Consider the following 19,531-nt stretch of genomic DNA (forward strand, 5'->3'; position numbering starts at 1 on the left):
TAAAACATGTGAAATTAATATTCGCACTATTTTCACTGCACATTTCTTTGTTTGGTAGAAGACTTCACAGCCAGGTTGGGTAACACGTTGCAGGTTTAAAGGCCCTCAGTTTAGTCAAACCTGATTTAGTCCAGGTTTCAGGCTGCTGAATGAACCCGCTAAGGGCCCGATGACTCCGTTTCTGCCACTCTGAAGCGGTGACTTGCACAAGCACAAATTTAGGGAAGCGCACACAAAGATATAATAAAAATAAATACATTAAAAATAAAGTCATTTAAGCTAGATTTCAAGTGAGGGCCTCAAGATTGTGGCTGTAAGGCGCTTTAATACTGTACGCACAACTGAAGTTAAAATAACCAACAAACTGAACCCGGAGCCTTCTGGGGCCCCTCGAGTATCGGGCCCCTGGGGAATTGGCTTCCCTGTAATCCACCAATGACCACAGTGTTTGTGACATCAGCGCGCACACACGGTAAGATTTTATCAGTTTTATTTGAAAGAGTTAAAAGTTATTAGCAAGAAGAGGGAGATAGAGAATATACAGCACGTGGTTAAAATCTAAAGCTCAACATGGAACTGACAGAAAAAACATCTATTTACAACTTTACAGCCAGTTTGCTACTGACGGCCTGAAGCGGAGGTCAAAGTTCATTTCAGAGCTTCTGCCAAACATGCGGATTCGTACGGAGCGGAGCGAGGCGAGGCGGGCGGCTCACAGGCGGAAGCGGTCGGAGAAGTTGGGTGACTGGGGGACTGTGAGGGGAACTTCGCTCTTCTTCACCGCTACAGGTTTGTAGTGTCTGATGGGTTGAGCCTTGTGAACCTGCAGGAGGAGGAGGAGGAGGAGAGCGACGTCAGACTAATACGACACAATGAAGCCTTACAGATTTGATTTTGCCTCTTATTGTTACTTTAAAAATCTCTACATTGTTCTTTCCTCCTGTGGGGGGGAAACCTGTTTGAAAACCACTGCTGTAAAGAAACAATGCAGAGCTGAAAGAGCAACTTGACTAAACGTTTGAGCGGTAACTGATTCATAACTCGTAATCCCAGTTAATCCCTCTTTCCCATGAGCCCTTTCTCTGCAGCGACCTGTTCTTGCCGCATCCTGGCGACCTCGTCCTTCTCCCTCTGCTCCTTCTCTCGTCTCTGCTCCTCCTCCATGAGCGCCCTGAGAGCCTCCTTCTCATTGGCCAGCTGCTCGTACTCCTGCCGCTCCCGGGCGCGCCGCTCCGTCGACAGCTCGAAGGCCTCCACAACTGTAGAAGAATTAATGCCTTCTCAGAGTGCCGTGATGGGGTGGTGAGGGCGACAGAACACAGGGAGTTACACAACGCTGACGAGCACTTCAGCGTCCGAGCAGAGCGCTGAAGCCTCTTCAGGAGCTCACACACACACGTAAACACAGTGATAATGCAGTCATATCAGTAATATTGAAGTATGTTTTCTGAGTGCAGTGGAAACTCTACATGCAAGTTCATCCGGCTCTTTGTCTCAATCACACGCCATGAAGCGTTTTCTCCCTCAGCTGATCTGAAGCCGTCATATAAACTCGCTTCAAGCTACAATTTGAGTCCAGTCCAGCCATTTGGACACAAATCAGGAGAAACATGCAGCTCTTCACTTTGTAATGCTTGTACACGGCCCAAAGGGATCGTGCGACCTGCAATTTTAAAGGTCTCGTGTTTCTTATTGTCAACAAAGCCACGTGCAGACCCAAACCAACAATAATTTGGGGGCCGCACGATTGAGATGTGATCACGATCCCGTTTCAGGCCTCTAAGCGATCATTATTAATCAGACAGATCTGTGACGTCAAAACACACGTAACTCCCTAAACTGCATCAAATGACACGTGTGTGTTGCTGCACAGGACGTCGATGCAAATACAGCTAATGTGTCAGACGAGTAAAATGCAGCCGAAGAAAAAGCTTCAAACAGCAGCTGGAGATCAAATCCTTTGTAGCAACTCAATGTGGACTGCAATAAGTTTTATTAAAGTCATTCTGACTCCACAACAGACGCACTATTTCCTCCTGTTCGAGGAAACTACAGTGAGCAGCTGCTTGAGGAAGTTACTGAGCCTTTCTTCCTCCTTTAAAACAAACAAGGAGGTAGGAAGTCTCAGTACTGAGACGGACTAACCCATTGTAAACAATAACCATCAGATAATGCCAGTTTATCCCAAGCTGCCCGGAGCCGTGCAGTAGTTTTAATAAGTCTGTTTACTGGAACCATGTTTGAGGTGTCAGCCAATCAGAAATGTGCACGTTCCACGGCCATGTTACCAGCATCAGTGAGTCACAGGTCTGGGCGGTCGTGGTGCAGTCTTACCCACTGTAGCCCGGCTCTCCTTTTTGGGCTGGAAAGGCTCTTTGTGAGTGACCGTGTTGGGCCTGGCTTTGAATATCGCTGCTTCCTCCTGTTGCTTCTGCTCCTCTTTCACCTGCAAGGCACAGAGGTCGTGTTTGAACGCCACGGCGGAGACGTTTATTGTCGAGAATAGAAACCGCTCAGGGGCAGACCCTGTCGTACCATCTGTTCCCAGCGACTGCTCCTCACGGCCCCCCGTTCATCCAGCAGCAGCTTAAAGGGTTCAGGTCTCGTGGGCTCCAGCTTCTTCTTCTCTGGGAGGACCACCGTGTCGAAGTCTGGCAGCGGCTGGGCCTTGAACTGTGGTACCTGCAAACGTTCAGAGGGAACACGAGAAAGCGATTTAACAGTTGTGCCTTTATTCTGAGGCGTAAGACCGCAGGTTCTGGAGGTGTGACTCCACCTCTTCGTTGCGCTTCTCCTCCAGCCTCTTCTCTTTCAGCGCCCTCCTCTCTCGTTCCCTCTCTTCAAAGGAAAGGGGCAGACCTCCACGTGGTGGTTCTCTTGTAGCCGGGGCTGGAAAGGGAGGCCAAAGTGAGGCACGGGCGGGGCCTTGATTGGCGAGGGCCGTTTTACCTGAACAAGAGACACCGGGTTTCAGGTGATTTACATGGGGATGGGTGGGGTGATGGGGAAAAGAGCTGAGCAGCACCAGGTGTGTTCTTACTTCCTCCACCTTGGGCTCCATATGAACCCTCTTCTTGAGGACAAACGCTGGAGACTCCGGCACAGTCGGATGCACAACTTTCTTCTCTGGCAGTCCCTGTTGACGGGAGGAAATCGTTGGTTTACTAAATTCATATGTAGAAATAACCGTCTCCTCTCAAAGCAGTAAAAACCAAGCCAGCTTTGGTGGAAACCCTCGGATTTGACACTGAACTTTCGGCGGCAGGATTTAAACTCACCACTACTCCTTCCAGGATCTTTTTGGGCAGAGGCTGGGATTTAAAGGTGTGCGGCTTCTCTTCACCTTCGGGCTTCTTGGTGGCCTGTCTCTCCTGGAGCCTTTTTTCAATCTGCAGCTCGAAGCCTTCGGGTACAGTGGGTTCCTTCACGGCCGGCTTCTTCAGGCCCTCTGCACTCTCCAATATCTTCCTGTTCAGCTCCAGGGCCTTGAATTTAAACCTGTGATTAAAAAACACATTGTTAATAGAAGTAAACTCCTACAGGAAGGCGCTGTGGAGTCCAGACATCTCCGTGTCTTGGAGCTCTGATGGTGAAGTCTATGAAATGTCCAGATATTAGCCGTGTAAGTAACAAGTAGAGCAGATATATTTATGATGCTGAGAGTCGGGGGTAAAGGCTCTTACTTGTTAAGTTTGTCCACCTCTTCAGCCTCCAGGTCAGCGCTGCTCTTAACCGTGGGGGGCCGGCTCCGCTGGCGGGTCAGCAGGTCTGGGGTGTGAGGCTGGGTGAGCTTCAGGTGCTCGCCCTTCGCTCGGGACGGCCCTGACAAAAACCCACGTGACTCAGTTATACACTTAAACCCCCACTACACAGAAAACCATTTAAACCTGTTAGAAACAAACCTGACACTGAACGTCGTCAGAGGACCCCCCCCCCGCTCACCTCTCTCTTGACTCTTGCGACTGCGCAGATGGTAGCGGTCAGGGGTTCGTTTCTGGAAGCGCTCTATCTGCTGAGCCATGGGCACGTAGGCAGAGGACTCGTCCGCCTTTCTCTTGCTGCCCGTCGACAGGTTGAAGGGTTTGGGCACTGTGGCCCCTTTCATAGCCTTGGCCTAAAAACAGGAAAAGGGGATGCGACTGTAAAAATGAGGTGTGGGCTTCGTGTGGTCCATATGTTCGTGACTTTCAGCTCACTGTTGAGAACGCGTTTTAAAAACTAACCGAACTACCCACAGACTCTGTATTTAGGCCTGTTAACTAAAGATGTTGTTAGAGGGGAAGACATTCATCTATTCAAAGTGATGCTGATATCAAGTAAGAAAGTTATAACGAGGAATTGGTTGAAAAGTAAGCCTTTGAGTCTGGACCAATGGAAGAATATCATGGCGGAAATTTTTACAATGGAAAAAATGACCCACGACCTGAGATTGGATGCACATAAATGTAAATTACGATGGTGGAAATGGACCAACTATGTAACCCACTCAAATATATGAAACAAATGGAAGATCTGTATTTGTAGCACCCTACCAGTTGTTATCTTGTTCATTGTGAAAATTAAAAAATGCAAAAGTAAAAAAAAAAAAAAAAAAAAAAACCTAACCGAACTGTAGTTTAAAGTTTTCAAACAGTGAGCTGGAGGACAGTTCAGGCCACGCAACAAAGTCAGAGGGTGTTTTAAAGATTTCTCGATCAGGTTTTACTCAAAATGAAGGAGTGCTGAAGCAAAGCTTTTTATAATGTGTGGTTTCCATCAAGCGATGTATAAAAGCGAACAGGTCTGTGTCAAAGCTGACGAGCCGTTGATTCTAGTTTTCCTATCACCTTTATTTACACAGTAATTTGAATATGAACTGCAGTTTGTTTGTTGTGCATCTAAAGTCGCTGAAGAGCCAGTTTGGATCCCAAACCCTCTGCAGTAACAGCTTTGCCTCCACGACACTTCTGAACACTTTCTGGGTGAAGCGTCGCGGTCTGTGTTGGACGGTTCGGCCTCTCGGGTGTCAGTGTAGCGTCAAGGTGTTCGTGTATGAAGCACTTACTGGGGAGGAGGGTTTGCGAAGCTGAGCGATAAAGGCCACCTCCTTGTGGGCCGTGTTGGATGAAGTGGTGGCCTTAGCGCGGCTGTTTGTGTTGAAGCGGAACTCCTTAGGAACAGTTGTGGACATGACCATCTTCTTCGGTGGTGGATCTGAAATAACAGACTTCCTTTCAAGACGTGAAGGCAAACTAAAGCCCAACTTTCAGATCTTTTAAAAAGGGTAACAGACCAACAGCTCAGCACATAGACTAATGTTGCAGCTCCACAGAGTAAATCAGTAACATCTACTCACTGCCAGCCAGAGCAGCTTTGTAGCTGGCCTCGTTCTTCTTGCGATGCAGAGCCACTTCCTTCTGGAGGTTCCTGATGCGCTCCAGCTCCTGCTCTTCAGAGCTATTCGGCCTGTTGGGACACAACCAGCAAAAATACAGCTCTAACCTGCTTCAACCAGTTCAGCCTCCCAGTTAAAGTGGACATCTCTTATTCAAGTCGTTTAGAAACCAATTAACAGCGAGTCCTCGGCAGCTTCAGTTTATCCGAAGACAAACCGATCCCGACAGGTTTCCCACATGCACAAGAAATCAGCCAGCAGATGGCGAGCAACAGGCTTTGGCCATGTCGACGCCCATGTCTTGCCGCTAGGGCGATTCATCGACGTCAGTCGATTACAGAAATACATAACATGCGCTGCCGCGTCAAAATCAAGTGTGGCTACATGTTCCCCCCGCAGAACAAGCCGCAGAATCTCATCCACAATAATCTAAAGCAGTGTTTCCCCGCAGCCGGCTCACCCTGCCGCCGCCTGGAAGGAGGACCACCAGACCACAGAGCAGCTTCTTCCCTCAGGCTGAGAGACTCCAAGTCATCCTCAACACTCCACCGCGTAAAGTAGCTTTTATTATTTGAATAGCATAAGAAGGGAACTACAAAACAAAATCTCACTATACAACACTGTGCTGTAAAATGATCAATAAGTCTCTCGTCTCCGCTGGGTTCTAAGTAACTGACGGGCTGTCCAGATCAGCTGGAAGACGTTGGCTTGTTGGACGAACATGTTCTTTTCTAGCACACCCTGACCCTTAGCTGGCAGGGAGCAGGTATTTTATCAGTCCCTTCAGGATGTTTTGGTTATGTAATCACAAGACAGAAATTCATTCAAATATTTGCACGAGCTCATAACTCCCCCACCCCCCCGTTCCAGGAGGACGAGGCTGAGAAACACCGGTGGCGGTAGAAGTCGTAGTAGACTCACTCTGTGTTTGCAGTAGTGGAAGCTGCTGCCCGGGTCTTGGGCACAGTCCTGGACTCTGACTGCCTCCTGCGGACGACGCTACTGGACTTCCGGGCTGGTCGGCCAACAGGACTCCTAGAACAAAGAGCTAGAGTTGAGAACTGTTTTTTTTTTGGGGGGGAGAACAAAAATGGGGGCTTTTACAGAACGCCTGGGCATAAGAGACCCTGTAAGGGCAGGAGAAGATGTTAGGAGGATACAGTCATGACACTTACTTTTTGTATTTCTTCGATGGTGGTACAGCCGGACCGCTGGCTGCCTCTTTACGCTTTGAAACCCTGAAAAGAATCAATTAGGGAGAAAAATATATTGTCAAAGCGAAATTGAAGTGTATCAAAATGTGCCAACAATCATCAGGTAAGAAGAAGGCTTTGTAGAGTTATGAATCGGTAGCACAGTCTGATATAGTGTGTAGCCCCACTGTAGTATGAGAGAAGCCATCACAAGGCCTGTACCTGCGTGGTTGGGCAGGGGGTTGATTAGCGGCCGTCTTTGGTCGGGCACCTGTCCGTGTAGGAGTTCCAGCACCCCAGGAAGTGACGATGTTTGAAGGATGAGCTGTGGAAGTGCTAGGACCTGGAATATTGATCAGTATGGGTTCACGTTAACCACGCGTCTATACACGCGAAGGATCAAGTTCAAGCTTTCCAAACCCGACACCATAAAGCTCACTGGGACACAGGAGACAACTACACGCCAGTCTGAGTGCTTGTTTGTTTACGTGACATATTTGTGATCCTTATACCATCTAACTATATACACACACACACACACAACACTGACTTAATGACTGTGCACCCTTAGTAATTAGCTATAATGCGAAGAAAACTAACCAGAGTCCACGTCCGCCTTGAGTAGAGGGGTTACGATGGCTCTAGGCAGGTTGGCCGCATCACTTCTCTTAAAGGGCTTGTCAAGTCTCGAAGGTGTTTTAAGGTGACTATCTCCTCCCCCAGCCTGTTGTTCTGCAGGTAAGAGACAGTTAAAGATCAAGTAGATGTGGACTCCTTTTACAGATTTGTCATGCTCAGAGGAAGGGCCATGGCCGAAGCGTGTCACTGATATTTTAATAAAATGTAAAGCTCTACAGGTGTCGTTTGCTTTGATGTGTGCCACTTCTTCCTGACCTTTGAACCCTTACGTCACAGGTGTACATTACTGACGCGTTGTCCGGGGGAATAAACAGCAGTGACCCCAGGCTGCGTGCCAGGGGCTCTCTGTGGACCCCTGCATGTTAACAGATCAATCTCTTCCAAACATCTCCATCTCTCATGTAACAGACAAGTAACCAGCTCACGTTCACAGCCAGATCCAACTTACCGAACCAGGTATCCTCGCCCTCGGCATTCTCCAGCTCCTTCAGGTCGACTACTCGGGACGGGGCATCGAACTCGTACAGGTCGGAAGTATCGCCGTCGCTTTCGGCCATTATCTCAGGGTGTGCTGCTCGACAACTCACTGCAACAAGAAGCCACCGAACCCGGTAAAGCTGACGTTAGAAGAAAGGCCCTTGCGGTGAAGTCCGCGTCCAGTTAACCGACAGAGCTAGCGACGTATTTTAGCCCAACTAACGCTAGCTCGGACCTCTGATAGCTGTATTAAGTTAACAGACGAACCGAGCAGCAAAAGCCTCACGAAAGGACATACATTTGACCGATTAAAACAAACATTTACAACACATTTCTGTTGTAATAAAGTTACTGAATGTCGTATTTTCCTCCTATGAGCAACAAAAAAACAACTGGCTAGCTAGCGTACATAAGCGCACGTTAGGCAGCGATACATGAATAAAACCATCAGCTAATTCTGTTTAACACATTAAATGTTGCTACATCCATGTGGATCTCTCGCTCAGGAAACTCGGGACTATGAAAACCGGGAACAATTACCGATGTAGCCCTAAAAGAGTCAGATTACTTGAGCCGCTTACCGTCTGCTCCAGCGACACTGGTGAAACTGTGGGCGCCGCGCGAGTCGCAACGTTAGCTTTTAAATTTCCTCCGTTTTGAACCAGCCAATGGCTAACGGCACGGTCATCAGCTCGCCGCTTATTGGCTCACAAGTCAACTTCCTGTCACCTGACCACACGATCGCAACACACTGCACGTAAAATGTGGAAATGGCCAAAACGAATGCGTTGTTTATTAATCAATCAAGGGTTAATAAACCAAAACTAATACTGTAAAAGTACTGTAAAGTAAATGTGTTCAGGAGTCAGAGCAGTTTATAAAGTAGACATTCTGTAAGTTTTCAACTCAGTTCAGTTTTATTTATACAGCACCAACTCATAACAGAAGTTATCTCATTGCACTTTTCCTACAGAGCAGGTCTAGACCGAACTCTTTATAATATTAATTACAGAGACCCAACAAATCCATAATAAGTCCTGTATAAATTACATGTGAGGTTAAAGTAAGGGGCCTTCTTTGACATTAAATAGAAAGTGTATAATGTAAGATATTTTGGTAGTTTTACTCTTAATTTTCTAGTCTGCGCTTTAATTTATCCTTAATTTAACGTCAGTTAAAGTATATACTGCCCCACATTACTTAAAGGTCCAGTGTGCAGGATTTAGTGGCCTCTAGTGGTGAAGTTGCAGATTGCAACTAGCTGAATCCCGCTCGCCTCGCCCTCCCCTTCCAAGCGTGTAGGAGAAACTACGGCGGCCGCGAAACTTGCGAAAAACGCAAAAGGCCCTATCTAGAGCCAGTGTTTGGTTTGTCTGTTCTGGGCTCCTGTAGAAACATGGCGGTCCAACATGGCGGTTCAACATGGCGGCCTCCGTGGAAAGGGACCCGCTCCCTCTGTAGCGGTGAACGGTTCATTCTAAGGTGATGAAAACACAGCGATTCTTATTTTCAGGTGATCAAACACTAATGAAAACATACTTATAAATATTATATTCCATTTCTGCCGACAGCTGCTCCTAAATGTTCCACACTGGAGCTTGAACAAGAGTCTACAGCCATGCTAGCGGCTCTGCCGGGGTGTACTTTGGTACTTTGAGCTAAATGCTAACATCAGCATGCTAACATGCTCACAATGACCATGCTGAAGTTAAGCAGGTATAATGTTTACCATGTTCGCCATCTTAGTTTAGCGTGTTAGCATGCTAACATTAGCTAATTAGCAGTAAACATAAAGTACAGCTGAGGCTGATGGGAATGTCATCAGTTTAGCAAACCAAAGTGATGGATAAATACACATTTTGACCTGCTGGTGGCGCTAGAGGAAAAGTCAGGGGATCACCAAAGTCAGTCGGTTTCATTCTCTGGGGACCGTGAATGTTTGTACAATAGTTGTTGAGATGTTTGGCTAAAACAAAGAAATAAAAGGTGTGTTTTGAGGGGAAGTAAATTGAACAAATCCAACATTACAAAGGGGAAGTAAAATTACGCCCATGTATAATGTTATTTTCTGCCCTGAGCTCAGACTCCCAGGCAGCTTCCTCCCAGTCTGTGTCAGCCACCTAAAACCTCATCAATTAAACGCTTTACAGACATTTTCGCAGCTCTGGGTCGCTCATTATTAATTTTTTTTTAGTTGAAAAATTGTCAAAAGTGCTAATTTCTTGGTCTGAGTCCAAAACTACTCCCTGTTTGCAATGTATTTACTTTCTGCCATTTCATTTGAGTGTCTGACTTCTAAGTGTTAAATTTCTGCACAATGCAGTGCTGCAAAAACAATGGAATGAAAACGTAGCGTCCAAACAGCAACGCTTTGTCTTTATTAGATATGTAAATCATGCAACTTTAACCCAAAAAAACACAAATTACTGATCGCTACAAGGCACTGAGCGTAAGTGTATGTGTTGCAGGATTCGTTAACAAGGTAGAAATTTCTGACACAACCATGTTGTTTGTGGTCAGGTGGTCAGGAGACTCCATGACCCTGTTACAGCCGGACTCCATGATCCTGCTACAGCCGGACTCCATGATCCTGTTACAGTGAGACTCCATGATCCCGCTACAGCCGGACTCCATGACCCTGCTACAGTGAGACTCCATGACCCTGTTACAGCCGGACTCCATGATCCCGCTACAGCCGGACTCCATGACCCTGCTACAGTGAGACTCCATGACCCTGTTACAGCCGGACTCCATGACCCTGCTACAGCCGGACTCCATGATCCTGCTACAGCCGGACTCCATGATCCTGCTACAGCCGGACTCCATGACCCTGCTACAGTGAGACTCCATGATCCTGTTACAGCCGGACTCCATGACCCTGCTACAGCCGGACTCCATGATCCTGCTACAGCCGGACTCCATGACCCTGCTACAGTGAGACTCCATGACCCTGTTACAGCCGGACTCCATGACCCTGCTACAGCCGGACTCCATGATCCTGCTACAGCCGGACTCCATGACCCTGCTACAGTGAGACTCCATGACCCTGTTACAGCCGGACTCCATGACCCTGCTACAGTGAGACTCCATGATCCTGTTACAGCCGGACTCCATGACCCTGCTACAGCCGGACTCCATGACCCTGCTACAGTGAGACTCCATGATCCTGCTACAGCCGGACTCCATGACCCTGCTACAGTGAGACTCCATGATCCTGTTACAGCCGGACTCCATGATCCTGCTACAGCCGGACTCCATGATCCTGCTACAGCCGGACTCCATGACCCTGCTACAGTGAGACTCCATGATCCTGTTACAGCCGGACTCCATGACCCTGCTACAGCCGGACTCCATGATCCTGCTACAGCCGGACTCCATGACCCTGCTACAGTGAGACTCCATGACCCTGTTACAGCCGGACTCCATGACCCTGCTACAGTGAGACTCCATGATCCTGTTACAGCCGGACTCCATGACCCTGCTACAGCCGGACTCCATGACCCTGCTACAGTGAGACTCCATGACCCTGTTACAGCCGGACTCCATGACCCTGCTACAGTGAGACTCCATGATCCTGTTACAGCCGGACTCCATGACCCTGCTACAGCCGGACTCCATGATCCTGCTACAGCCGGACTCCATGACCCTGCTACAGTGAGACTCCATGACCCTGTTACAGCCGGACTCTATGACCCTGCTACAGCCGGACTCCATGACCCTGCTACAGCCGGACTCCATGACCCTGTTACAGCCGGACTCCATGACCCTGCTACAGCCGGACTCCATGATCCTGCTACAGCCGGACTCCATGACCCTGCTACAGTGAGACTCCATGACCCTGTTACAGCCGGACTCTATGACCCTGCTACAGCCGGACTCCATGACCCTGTTACAGCCGGACTCCATGACCCTGCTACAGCCGGACTCCATGATCCTGCTACAGCCGGACTCCATGACCCTGTTACAGCCGGACTCCATGACCCTGCTACAGCCGGACTCCATGATCCTGCTACAGCCGGACTCCATGATCCTGTTACAGCCGGACTCCATGACCCTGCTACAGCCGGACTCCATGATCCTGCTACAGCCGGACTCCATGACCATGTTACAGCCGGACTCCATGATCCTGTTACAGCCGGACTCCATGATCCTGCTACAGCCGGACTCCATGATCCTGTTGTTTGTTAACAGGCAGGGAGGCTCTAACACAGAGATGCTATTGAGTTGCATTATGGGAAGTGTAGGATCCAGTTTCTTTCAAGCATGACCCATACTGTAAAGGTTAGTCTGAATATCTCTGCTGCTTTTGACCGTTCTTTTTAAAAATCTGTCTCTTGCGAGTCTCCAACTTTGTGCAATTCTGTATTGCTGCTATGCAATGGTATGGCGTTTAAGTAAACCCCTTTACACCTCAGATCTCCGTACAACCATTGGACACATATTCTTTCTTTCTTTTTCTACAATGGGGTTAAAATTAAGGGAGCATGTCGCTGGTCTTTGACTATAATGATGTTGTTACCTGCTGTTTGAGGGCAGTAATTAATAGAACTACTCATAATCTTTAATATACAATCTTAAATTTCAATATTTCACATGCCCTGAAGAAATTCTCATCACATTAATTTGAATTTTAACCTGAAGTGTATTCTTCAGGAACATAGTGGTATCTGCCCCTCGTTTTTATCAGTTCACAGAGAACCTGGGAAATAAGGAGGAAGCTGTAAAGCAACATGGGCAGCCTTGTTTCATACATCTGGCAGCACAATGACTGAGAGCGAGTCCTCCCTGGGAGGCTTCACCCGGGGCAAAATGGAGCTCTCAACGCCTTAATCTAGGGTAAAACAGGACGGGCGATATGTGCTGTGCTGGTTGGCTAAGATACTCGTCACTCATGATTTGGCCGCGTCCCATTGGCTGAAAGTACGCAATGTGGGCGGGCGTAATCTTCGTGGCTTCGTCGGGGGCGGGGCTGTTAGGTCCGACAGGAAAACTAAAGAAAGGCGAGTATCGCTAATTAAACGGTAAAATTACGTTTAAGTGACGACTCAGAATATATCTCTGCTTAGTTGCTTTGTGTGTCGGGGTAGCTGCTAGAATAAAGCAATATATTGCGGTCTCAAAATGTTATGTGTCCAGCTTGACAAGAGGCCGGAAAAACTAAGCAAAGTTAGCAAGCTAATGGTTAGCTTCCTTAGATGGAATGGAAACTGCTGCTAGCTTGAAGTTAGCCGATACTCCACAGATTCAGTGGCTAAAAAAAACAGTTTTAATGTAAACTAAGGTAACATTAGGATGGCAAGTTATCTGTTACGTGAAGCAAAGCACCAGAGGTTAAGTTGACAGATACAACAGCCCTTTAATAGCAGTGAGGAAGTGAAGTTTCAACGTAAACTTGCCACATTTTCCAGATACGCCAGTTAGCCAAAGAGCTCCAACTGTGTACGAGTGTCATTACAACTATAACCTTTGCCAACGGTGTGTAGCGTTAACGCAGGTAAATCTCTAATAGTTCATATAGGTGGTTACAGAAAGACCGGCTGAATATAATCTGAATGATTAATAATGAATTAGCAGGAGACCCATCCACTGAAAATCTAAATTTGGGTTGAATGACTTTTATTTAGGCACAATTTTGAAGCTCCAGTGAAGAAATATGTTCTGAGATGACCTGTTTTGGATTAAAAATGGCGACGTATTATTATTATTATTATTATTATTATTTATCAACATATTGTTAACATCCAGTGAACGTTGCTGTAATTTATATCCAAGATATCCTGTTGATAAAATGAATAAGAATGAGTCTGTCAATTATCAGGTTATATTGTGATTTATTGTCATGTGTTGACTGAAATGACTATTGGCGACCACCTAAACTAAGCATTCAGGCCGACACAGAAGGTGGGTGGCTGTGATTTGGCTGGTGCGTGTAGTTTGTAGTGGGACTTGGTCGGTGGTGATGTACCCGGTTAGTAAAGGCATGACTCTGGGGAACGTATCTGTGTGTATGTTGTTTTATGCCAGAATCAAATTTAAAAAGTCAGCGTCGGTCGATCCACCACTTTGGTCTAGAGTGAAATATCTTGACAAATATCTGGTGGACGGCCATGACGAAAGCCAGATATTACAAATTTCAAATACTTGCAAGCAAACATTCCTGGTAGATTACGTCTGTGACGAGAACAGTGTAAACCTACAAACTCACGGATCCATAACTCAAACCTGGATCCTGTTTCATCATCTCGCTGGTCACTTTATCAACGCAGCTTTTGGTCTGAATTCCCAGTTAGACTTGCGGCAGGATACAGTGAGTTACGTTACCTGACACGACAGGAAACAGCAACACCACTGTTGCCTAACAGCAGAGCGTGGAGTTTGCATTGATTGGTTTCTTAACTTTTCTAAAAATAAATTGTGATGAAACGTTGCAGCTGTACTGAGCAAGGTTTTAGGAGCATCGTGTGATTAGCGAGCATGTGTTCACCGTGCTGTCGGCCGTGCGTAGAACATTCTTTATTCATTGCACACACTGAATGCGTCCCAGCACTTCCTGTTGAGCCTTTCCAGATTTCGTTATATTCAACACTTATAGATTAGATTCAACTTTATTGTCATTACACATGTGCGAGTACAAGGCAACAAAATGCAGTTTATGTCCAACCAGAAGTGCAATAAGCAGGATGTGAAGTGTGTGCAGGACAGAGCAGTATTATGAAAGTATTTTACAAGTGGTGCTATGGACATTATATACAGATGGCATTATGTTTTGTTATGTTTCATTATGTTTCTCATGACAAAACTGTCCATAATGTTTCTCCTAAATCGCTTCACTCTGCTTAAAAGCGTGTCATTAAAACCTCCCACCTGCCTGAACTTGCCTGTAAACAACCCTGATCTCGTACGCTGGTAAATGCCTTCACTGTGTTTTCATTCTTTCAGATGGCTGCAATCAGAAAGAAACTAGTGATAGTTGGTGATGGAGCCTGTGGCAAGACCTGTCTCCTCATAGTGTTCAGCAAGGACCAGTTCCCTGAGGTGTACGTGCCCACAGTGTTTGAAAACTATGTGGCAGATATTGAGGTGGATGGTAAACAGGTAAGCTAGCTGTTATAATGACAAATGTCAATTCTATGTGTTTTTTTTGGATATCCATTAACGTAGCACTGAGTGTGTAGTCTATACTGGATTTTCTGAGGCCGATACTGATACTAATCAGATAATGACATATCTATCATGTACAATATAATTAAACAAACAACACTGATACGATCCCTCAGATTAGGTTTATTAAAATTGTGACCAAGGTACTGAGCGTGACATTAAAACAATCCACTTGTCTCTCTCTGCAACGCGGTTTCTAAATGACCTCAAACCTAGTCTGTACTGCAATTTCTTGTTACTTATCGGCCGACACATCTGCAATAAGTTCATGTTGGCTGATATACCCGCACCTGGATACTTTACCTGGACAATGACAGCTGATTACAGGCCTTAGCACATGACGAGACTCTGGAAGTCACTGAGCCCGGCTGTTGTCAACATAAGCCACCAACGAGCTGTAGGCAAAGTAACTTCAGTCTGAATGACAGGAGATGTGATCCGGTAGAAAATATATGCTCCGGCGCCGAATGCAGCTCTCTGGCCGACTCTACTGCACATGACGTCGCTCGCTGCATTAAAGGGCGCGCCAGTAATCAGCATTCAGGATACATGCATTTGTTTTTGTACATTTTAGACATTGCTTGTGTCTTATACAGTGACTAGAAATTATGAACTACGAATTTTGCATGATATCTAAATGAACTTATATATAGTTATTTACACCAAGACATAGTTCCAGCACGTAGCTACCCCTGAAATCACAAATTTCAGTTTCTGTACGAGATACCCGAGGTGTTAGAACTTCGGACGGAGCCGGGCTAGCTGTTTCCCCCTGCTTCCAGTCTTTATGCTAAGCTAGGCTAACCACGTCCTGACTCCAGCTCTGAGTGCAGTCCATCCGAACATCTCACTCTCAGAGAGAGAGAGAGAAAAGGTGTGTTTTCTATAATAATGTTGAAGTATTCCTTTAATACAACACAGTACTCAGTTATTTACGTTGTCATGCGTCAATGCAAATCTGCAGTCAAATGTTCCCAAAAGCTCTTAATTATATTTTCTCTTTGGGTCCAACCACAGGCTTTGCAATGAGCCCATACGTGTTTGCATATAGAGCCATTCCTCTTAATGCAAATCGGCGCCTGTTGTGACTCGCTCCCTCTCAAAATGTCATAATCGGGTGAATAAAGGAGCCTCGAGACTCAGAAACTGTTCACCCTCTCGCTGCATGCCTCTGAGCCGCGACCTTTAACCCCAATAAAGATGTACTGCTGGATGGATGTATGCATTAAACTAGTCCTGTTGTAGGTGGAGCTGGCTCTCTGGGACACAGCGGGCCAGGAGGACTACGACCGACTGAGGCCTCTCTCCTATCCAGACACTGATGTCATCCTCATGTGTTTCTCCATCGACAGCCCCGACAGTCTGGGTGAGATTTCCTCTTTGCCGTCGTCGCTTTTGACAAACGTTGTGTTTGCATCTGCTCCGTGTTCAACGTGTACACCTTGTGCCCGATGCAGAGAATATTCCAGAGAAGTGGACTCCTGAGGTCAAGCACTTCTGTCCCAACGTGCCCATTATTCTCGTGGGAAACAAGAAAGACCTGCGAAATGATGAGCACACACGCAGAGAGCTGGCTAAGATGAAGCAGGTCAGTGAGGCGCTGGAGTTTTGTACACAAAGAATTTCACGCTAATCCCACCAAGAGACTACAAGCGTAACTGATGTGTCGACTACAAGCGTAACTGATGTGTCGACTACAAGCGTATAAAAGGCCACGTTTGTTTCTAAGCTTCCACGTACGACAGCGTGAGAGCCGCACGCTGCAGCCGATTCTTACTCTCATTATTTGTTTTGTATTTCCATCCATTTTCTACCGCTTGGTCCCCGTTAGGGGGTCGCGGGTGACTGGAGCCTATCCCAGTGACTTCGGGCCTTAGGCAGGGCACACCCCTGACAGTGGCCAACCTCGTCGCAGGGCTAACACAGACACAGACAAGGACAGACAACCATTCACTCACACATTCATTCAATACGGGCAATTTAGAGTTATCAATTAACCTACACATGCATGTCTTTGGACGGTGGGAGGAAGCCGGAGAACCCGGAGAGAACCCACGGTAACACGGGGAGGACATGCAGACTCCACCCAGAGAGATTGTGTGATGTTGGTCCGGTCCGGGAATCGAACCCACGAACCCACGATCTCCTTATTGGGAGGCAGGAGCTGTAGCCGCTCTGCCACCGTGCACCCCTTGTTTTGTATTTTTCTATTTAAAAAAAAAAAAAAAAATCTAATCCATTAGTATATATCAGTTAGTAAATATTATAATAACAAATGCACATCATTAGTTCCCAGTAAGTGTGATCCTTAAATTGCTGATTAAGTCCAAAAACAGAGAAATCCAGTTAGTTTGGATGAATCAGTTAAAGGAACAGGAAACTTCAAACTGTGAACTTGTAACTAACACAAGTGTAGTTTGCGTTGACGTCTGTCCTTTAGCTTTTCTAAATGAATTAATTGTTTCCAGGCTGGTTGTTAACTTATACTTGTATCATCGTTACTTCCTGGTTCAGACACCGGGCTTTTAAATGGGCTCTGGAAACATTACATTCACGTACCGACTGCTCTAAAGAGGCAAAGAGGTCATTCAGGTTTTTATTTTAAAGTCCTGTTGTATTTCAGCTCGTGACTCTGGTTTCTTCAAACAGGAACCGGTGAAGTCGGACGAGGCGAGGGACATGGCTAACCGCATCAATGCCTTTGGTTACTTGGAGTGCTCGGCCAAGACCAAGGACGGTGTGAGGGAGGTGTTTGAGATGGCCACCAGGGCGGCGCTGCAGGCCAAGAGACGAGGCAAGAAGGGCGGCTGCCTTCTGCTATAGAGCTGTCAGGTCACACCGGAAGGGGAGGGAAGGGGGAAACAAACCAGGCCAAGAAAAACACCCCTCCTCTGCGTCTGCTTTGTCACCGAGGCGGGCACAATTGAATACAGGGAGAAAAGTCAAACCAGGCCAAAGGAAAAAAGGGAGTATTTACATTTAAGTCCTTTCAAATAAAAATACCATAATCTTTTAGGATTGATTAGACCTGAAATCAAACAAGAATGTGAAGAGATACTTTTTAAAAGTGTGGGAGGCTGTGTACTGTAAGCAGGGTCTCCTCTGTCCTAAACTGTAGCTCTGTGGTTTGGGGTTGAGACCAGCTCCAGAAGAGACCAGGGGGGTCAGATGTGTGCCTGCCTGACTAACCGTTGGAAGACTTCCATGGCTTGCAGTGTGACTGTGCTTGTCTTTCAGTTTTGCCCTATCGTTCGTTTTCTTTCTCCTGCATTTCCCTGCGGAAACGTAGCCCAACTTAACTCGATGTGGACTTCCTGTTTTATGAACCCGTAGTATCGGACACAACTCTCATCCGTTTTAAAAAGCTGAGAGTTTGATTATTGGCATTCGAGCATAAATACGTGACGGTAATGAGACCAATTTATTTGAGTGTTTTGTACAAGCTTGTCAGAAAAAACTGTAAGAGATTGAATTGATGTGGACTGTCAAACACACTGTACACAGTCGGGTATTAAAGGGTTAATAAAATCGTATTATCCTGGAGACAGTTACTGTAAATTAGTAGCGGGGCCTTAATTTACCTCATCTACAGAGAGGACCAGACCTTTATGTAAACCAGGGATATATTAGAGACGAGCCTTTTATTTCGAAAAGTATACTTCATCATATTTTAGTAAAGAAGCCTCCGTGTTTTCTGATCTGCTCCTGTTTTAATTTGCTGTCGATGCAAACGTCCTCCATGTTTACCTGCTGTCTCGATAAGTTCAGCATATAACGTACATCAGCACACAACATCACGTCCGAGTTTCTCCTTTTAACACAAGTACTGTTTTCAGTTACTAATCATTTATCAGTTACGCTGTTTTTTAGTTGTTGTTAAGCGGGACGCAGCGCTTTGTGCAGATTTGATATTAAAAACCTCCCAGCAGGTCGTTTAATTAGAAACATCTGCGAGTGGACATAATGAGTGAATGAAAACGGTTCTCTGTTAGAGAAGTGAAACGCAGGATGAACGCAGCGAGTGTGACGTGGCTCTGTTGTTGTGCTGATGGAAACGTACATTATACTGAACTTTAGCATGTAAGACATTATTCTACAGTAATTCCACCCTCTCAGTGTTTTTAAGCAGCCATTATTTGTGGTTTGGCTGTCATTCGACACTCCTATTATTTAAATACCAGCTTTTATTTGAACATGTAGTGTCCCTGCCCGTCAGGGTGTCATTGGAGGCGTTTCCACTCATGATCTCTACAACTCTCTGTTTTTCCGCTTCGTATTCTGTTGTATGTTATTTTAACTTTATGTGATATTCTACTGGCTTACGTTGTATTATTTGCACACAATTTAAAACAAAAGGTCAGTGTGGTATACACTTTGGAAAAAATGTCAAATTATGAAATGCAAAATGCAAGCAACTCCTAAAGGATTGGTTATTTGTAAGAGGAATATTCTTTTGTATACCGATGTATCCTCGCATTTCGTCTTTTTTAATGTATTCTAAAGGAAATAAATTGTAACTGATGATGACCAAACTCTGCTCGCATGCGTTGTCTCTCAACACCACCTCGGTTGTTATTACAAGTCATGCTTTCGTCCACCTCTCCGGCGGGTCAGTCGTTACAAACTCATGCCGCGTAGCCAGACTGTGTTCGAACCCACTGAACCTGACTTTAAATTCCAGCAGAGC

The 19,531-nt window shown here is 46.2% G+C and overlaps 3 protein-coding genes across 6 annotated transcripts; 1 reads left to right on the forward strand and 2 right to left on the reverse strand.

Annotated features, from left to right (window-relative positions):
• Positions 1-473: 473 nt before the first annotated feature.
• Positions 474-8,421, reverse strand: tpx2 (TPX2 microtubule nucleation factor). The gene is given in 18 exon segments (XM_044212836.1): positions 474-823; positions 1,093-1,259; positions 2,335-2,446; positions 2,536-2,682; positions 2,777-2,847; positions 2,850-2,949; positions 3,041-3,136; positions 3,279-3,498; positions 3,684-3,822; positions 3,943-4,114; positions 5,045-5,193; positions 5,336-5,445; positions 6,296-6,409; positions 6,550-6,612; positions 6,790-6,910; positions 7,168-7,299; positions 7,655-7,792; positions 8,265-8,421. Coding segments are annotated over 17 exon segments (2,133 nt in total). The 5' UTR covers positions 7,764-7,792; positions 8,265-8,421; the 3' UTR covers positions 474-712.
• A 1,695-nt stretch (positions 8,422-10,116) lies between these two features.
• On the reverse strand, positions 10,117-11,853 carry LOC122882497. The gene has a single exon (XM_044209960.1). It carries the CDS (start codon positions 11,851-11,853, stop codon positions 10,117-10,119), a length of 1,737 nt encoding a protein of 578 aa, XP_044065895.1.
• Positions 11,854-12,449: 596 nt separating this feature from the next.
• On the forward strand, positions 12,450-19,376 carry rhoaa (ras homolog gene family, member Aa). 4 transcript variants are annotated; one of them, XM_044212846.1, is made up of 5 exons: positions 12,450-12,519; positions 14,623-14,778; positions 16,090-16,210; positions 16,302-16,432; positions 17,494-19,376. In XM_044212846.1, the coding sequence occupies exons 2-5, from the start codon at positions 14,623-14,625 to the stop codon at positions 17,665-17,667; spliced, it is 582 nt and encodes a 193-aa protein (XP_044068781.1). In that variant the 5' UTR covers positions 12,450-12,519; the 3' UTR covers positions 17,668-19,376. The 4 variants fall into 4 exon arrangements, with proteins under 4 accessions (XP_044068781.1, XP_044068778.1, XP_044068779.1 ...); XM_044212843.1 differs by lacking the exon at positions 12,450-12,519 and adding an exon at positions 12,542-12,683; XM_044212844.1 differs by lacking the exon at positions 12,450-12,519 and adding an exon at positions 12,566-12,704.
• Positions 19,377-19,531: the final 155 nt, after the last annotated feature.

The sequence above is a fragment of the Siniperca chuatsi genome, linkage group LG10 (assembly GCF_020085105.1).
Source record: "Siniperca chuatsi isolate FFG_IHB_CAS linkage group LG10, ASM2008510v1, whole genome shotgun sequence".
In the NCBI taxonomy this organism is placed as follows: domain Eukaryota; kingdom Metazoa; phylum Chordata; class Actinopteri; order Centrarchiformes; family Sinipercidae; genus Siniperca; species Siniperca chuatsi.

Excerpts from the sequence above, each read along its gene's own strand:
- LOC122882497 (XM_044209960.1), bottom strand. The coding sequence starts at position 11,853 with ATGGAGTCCGGCTGTAGCAGGATCATGGAGTCCGGCTGTAACAGGATC.
- rhoaa (XM_044212846.1), top strand. The coding sequence starts at position 14,623 with ATGGCTGCAATCAGAAAGAAACTAGTGATAGTTGGTGATGGAGCCTGT. Across the intron at positions 14,779-16,089 it reads TTGAGGTGGATGGTAAACAG|GTGGAGCTGGCTCTCTGGGA; the intron begins GTAAGCTAGCTG and ends GTCCTGTTGTAG. Across the intron at positions 16,433-17,493 it reads AGCTGGCTAAGATGAAGCAG|GAACCGGTGAAGTCGGACGA; the intron begins GTCAGTGAGGCG and ends TTCTTCAAACAG.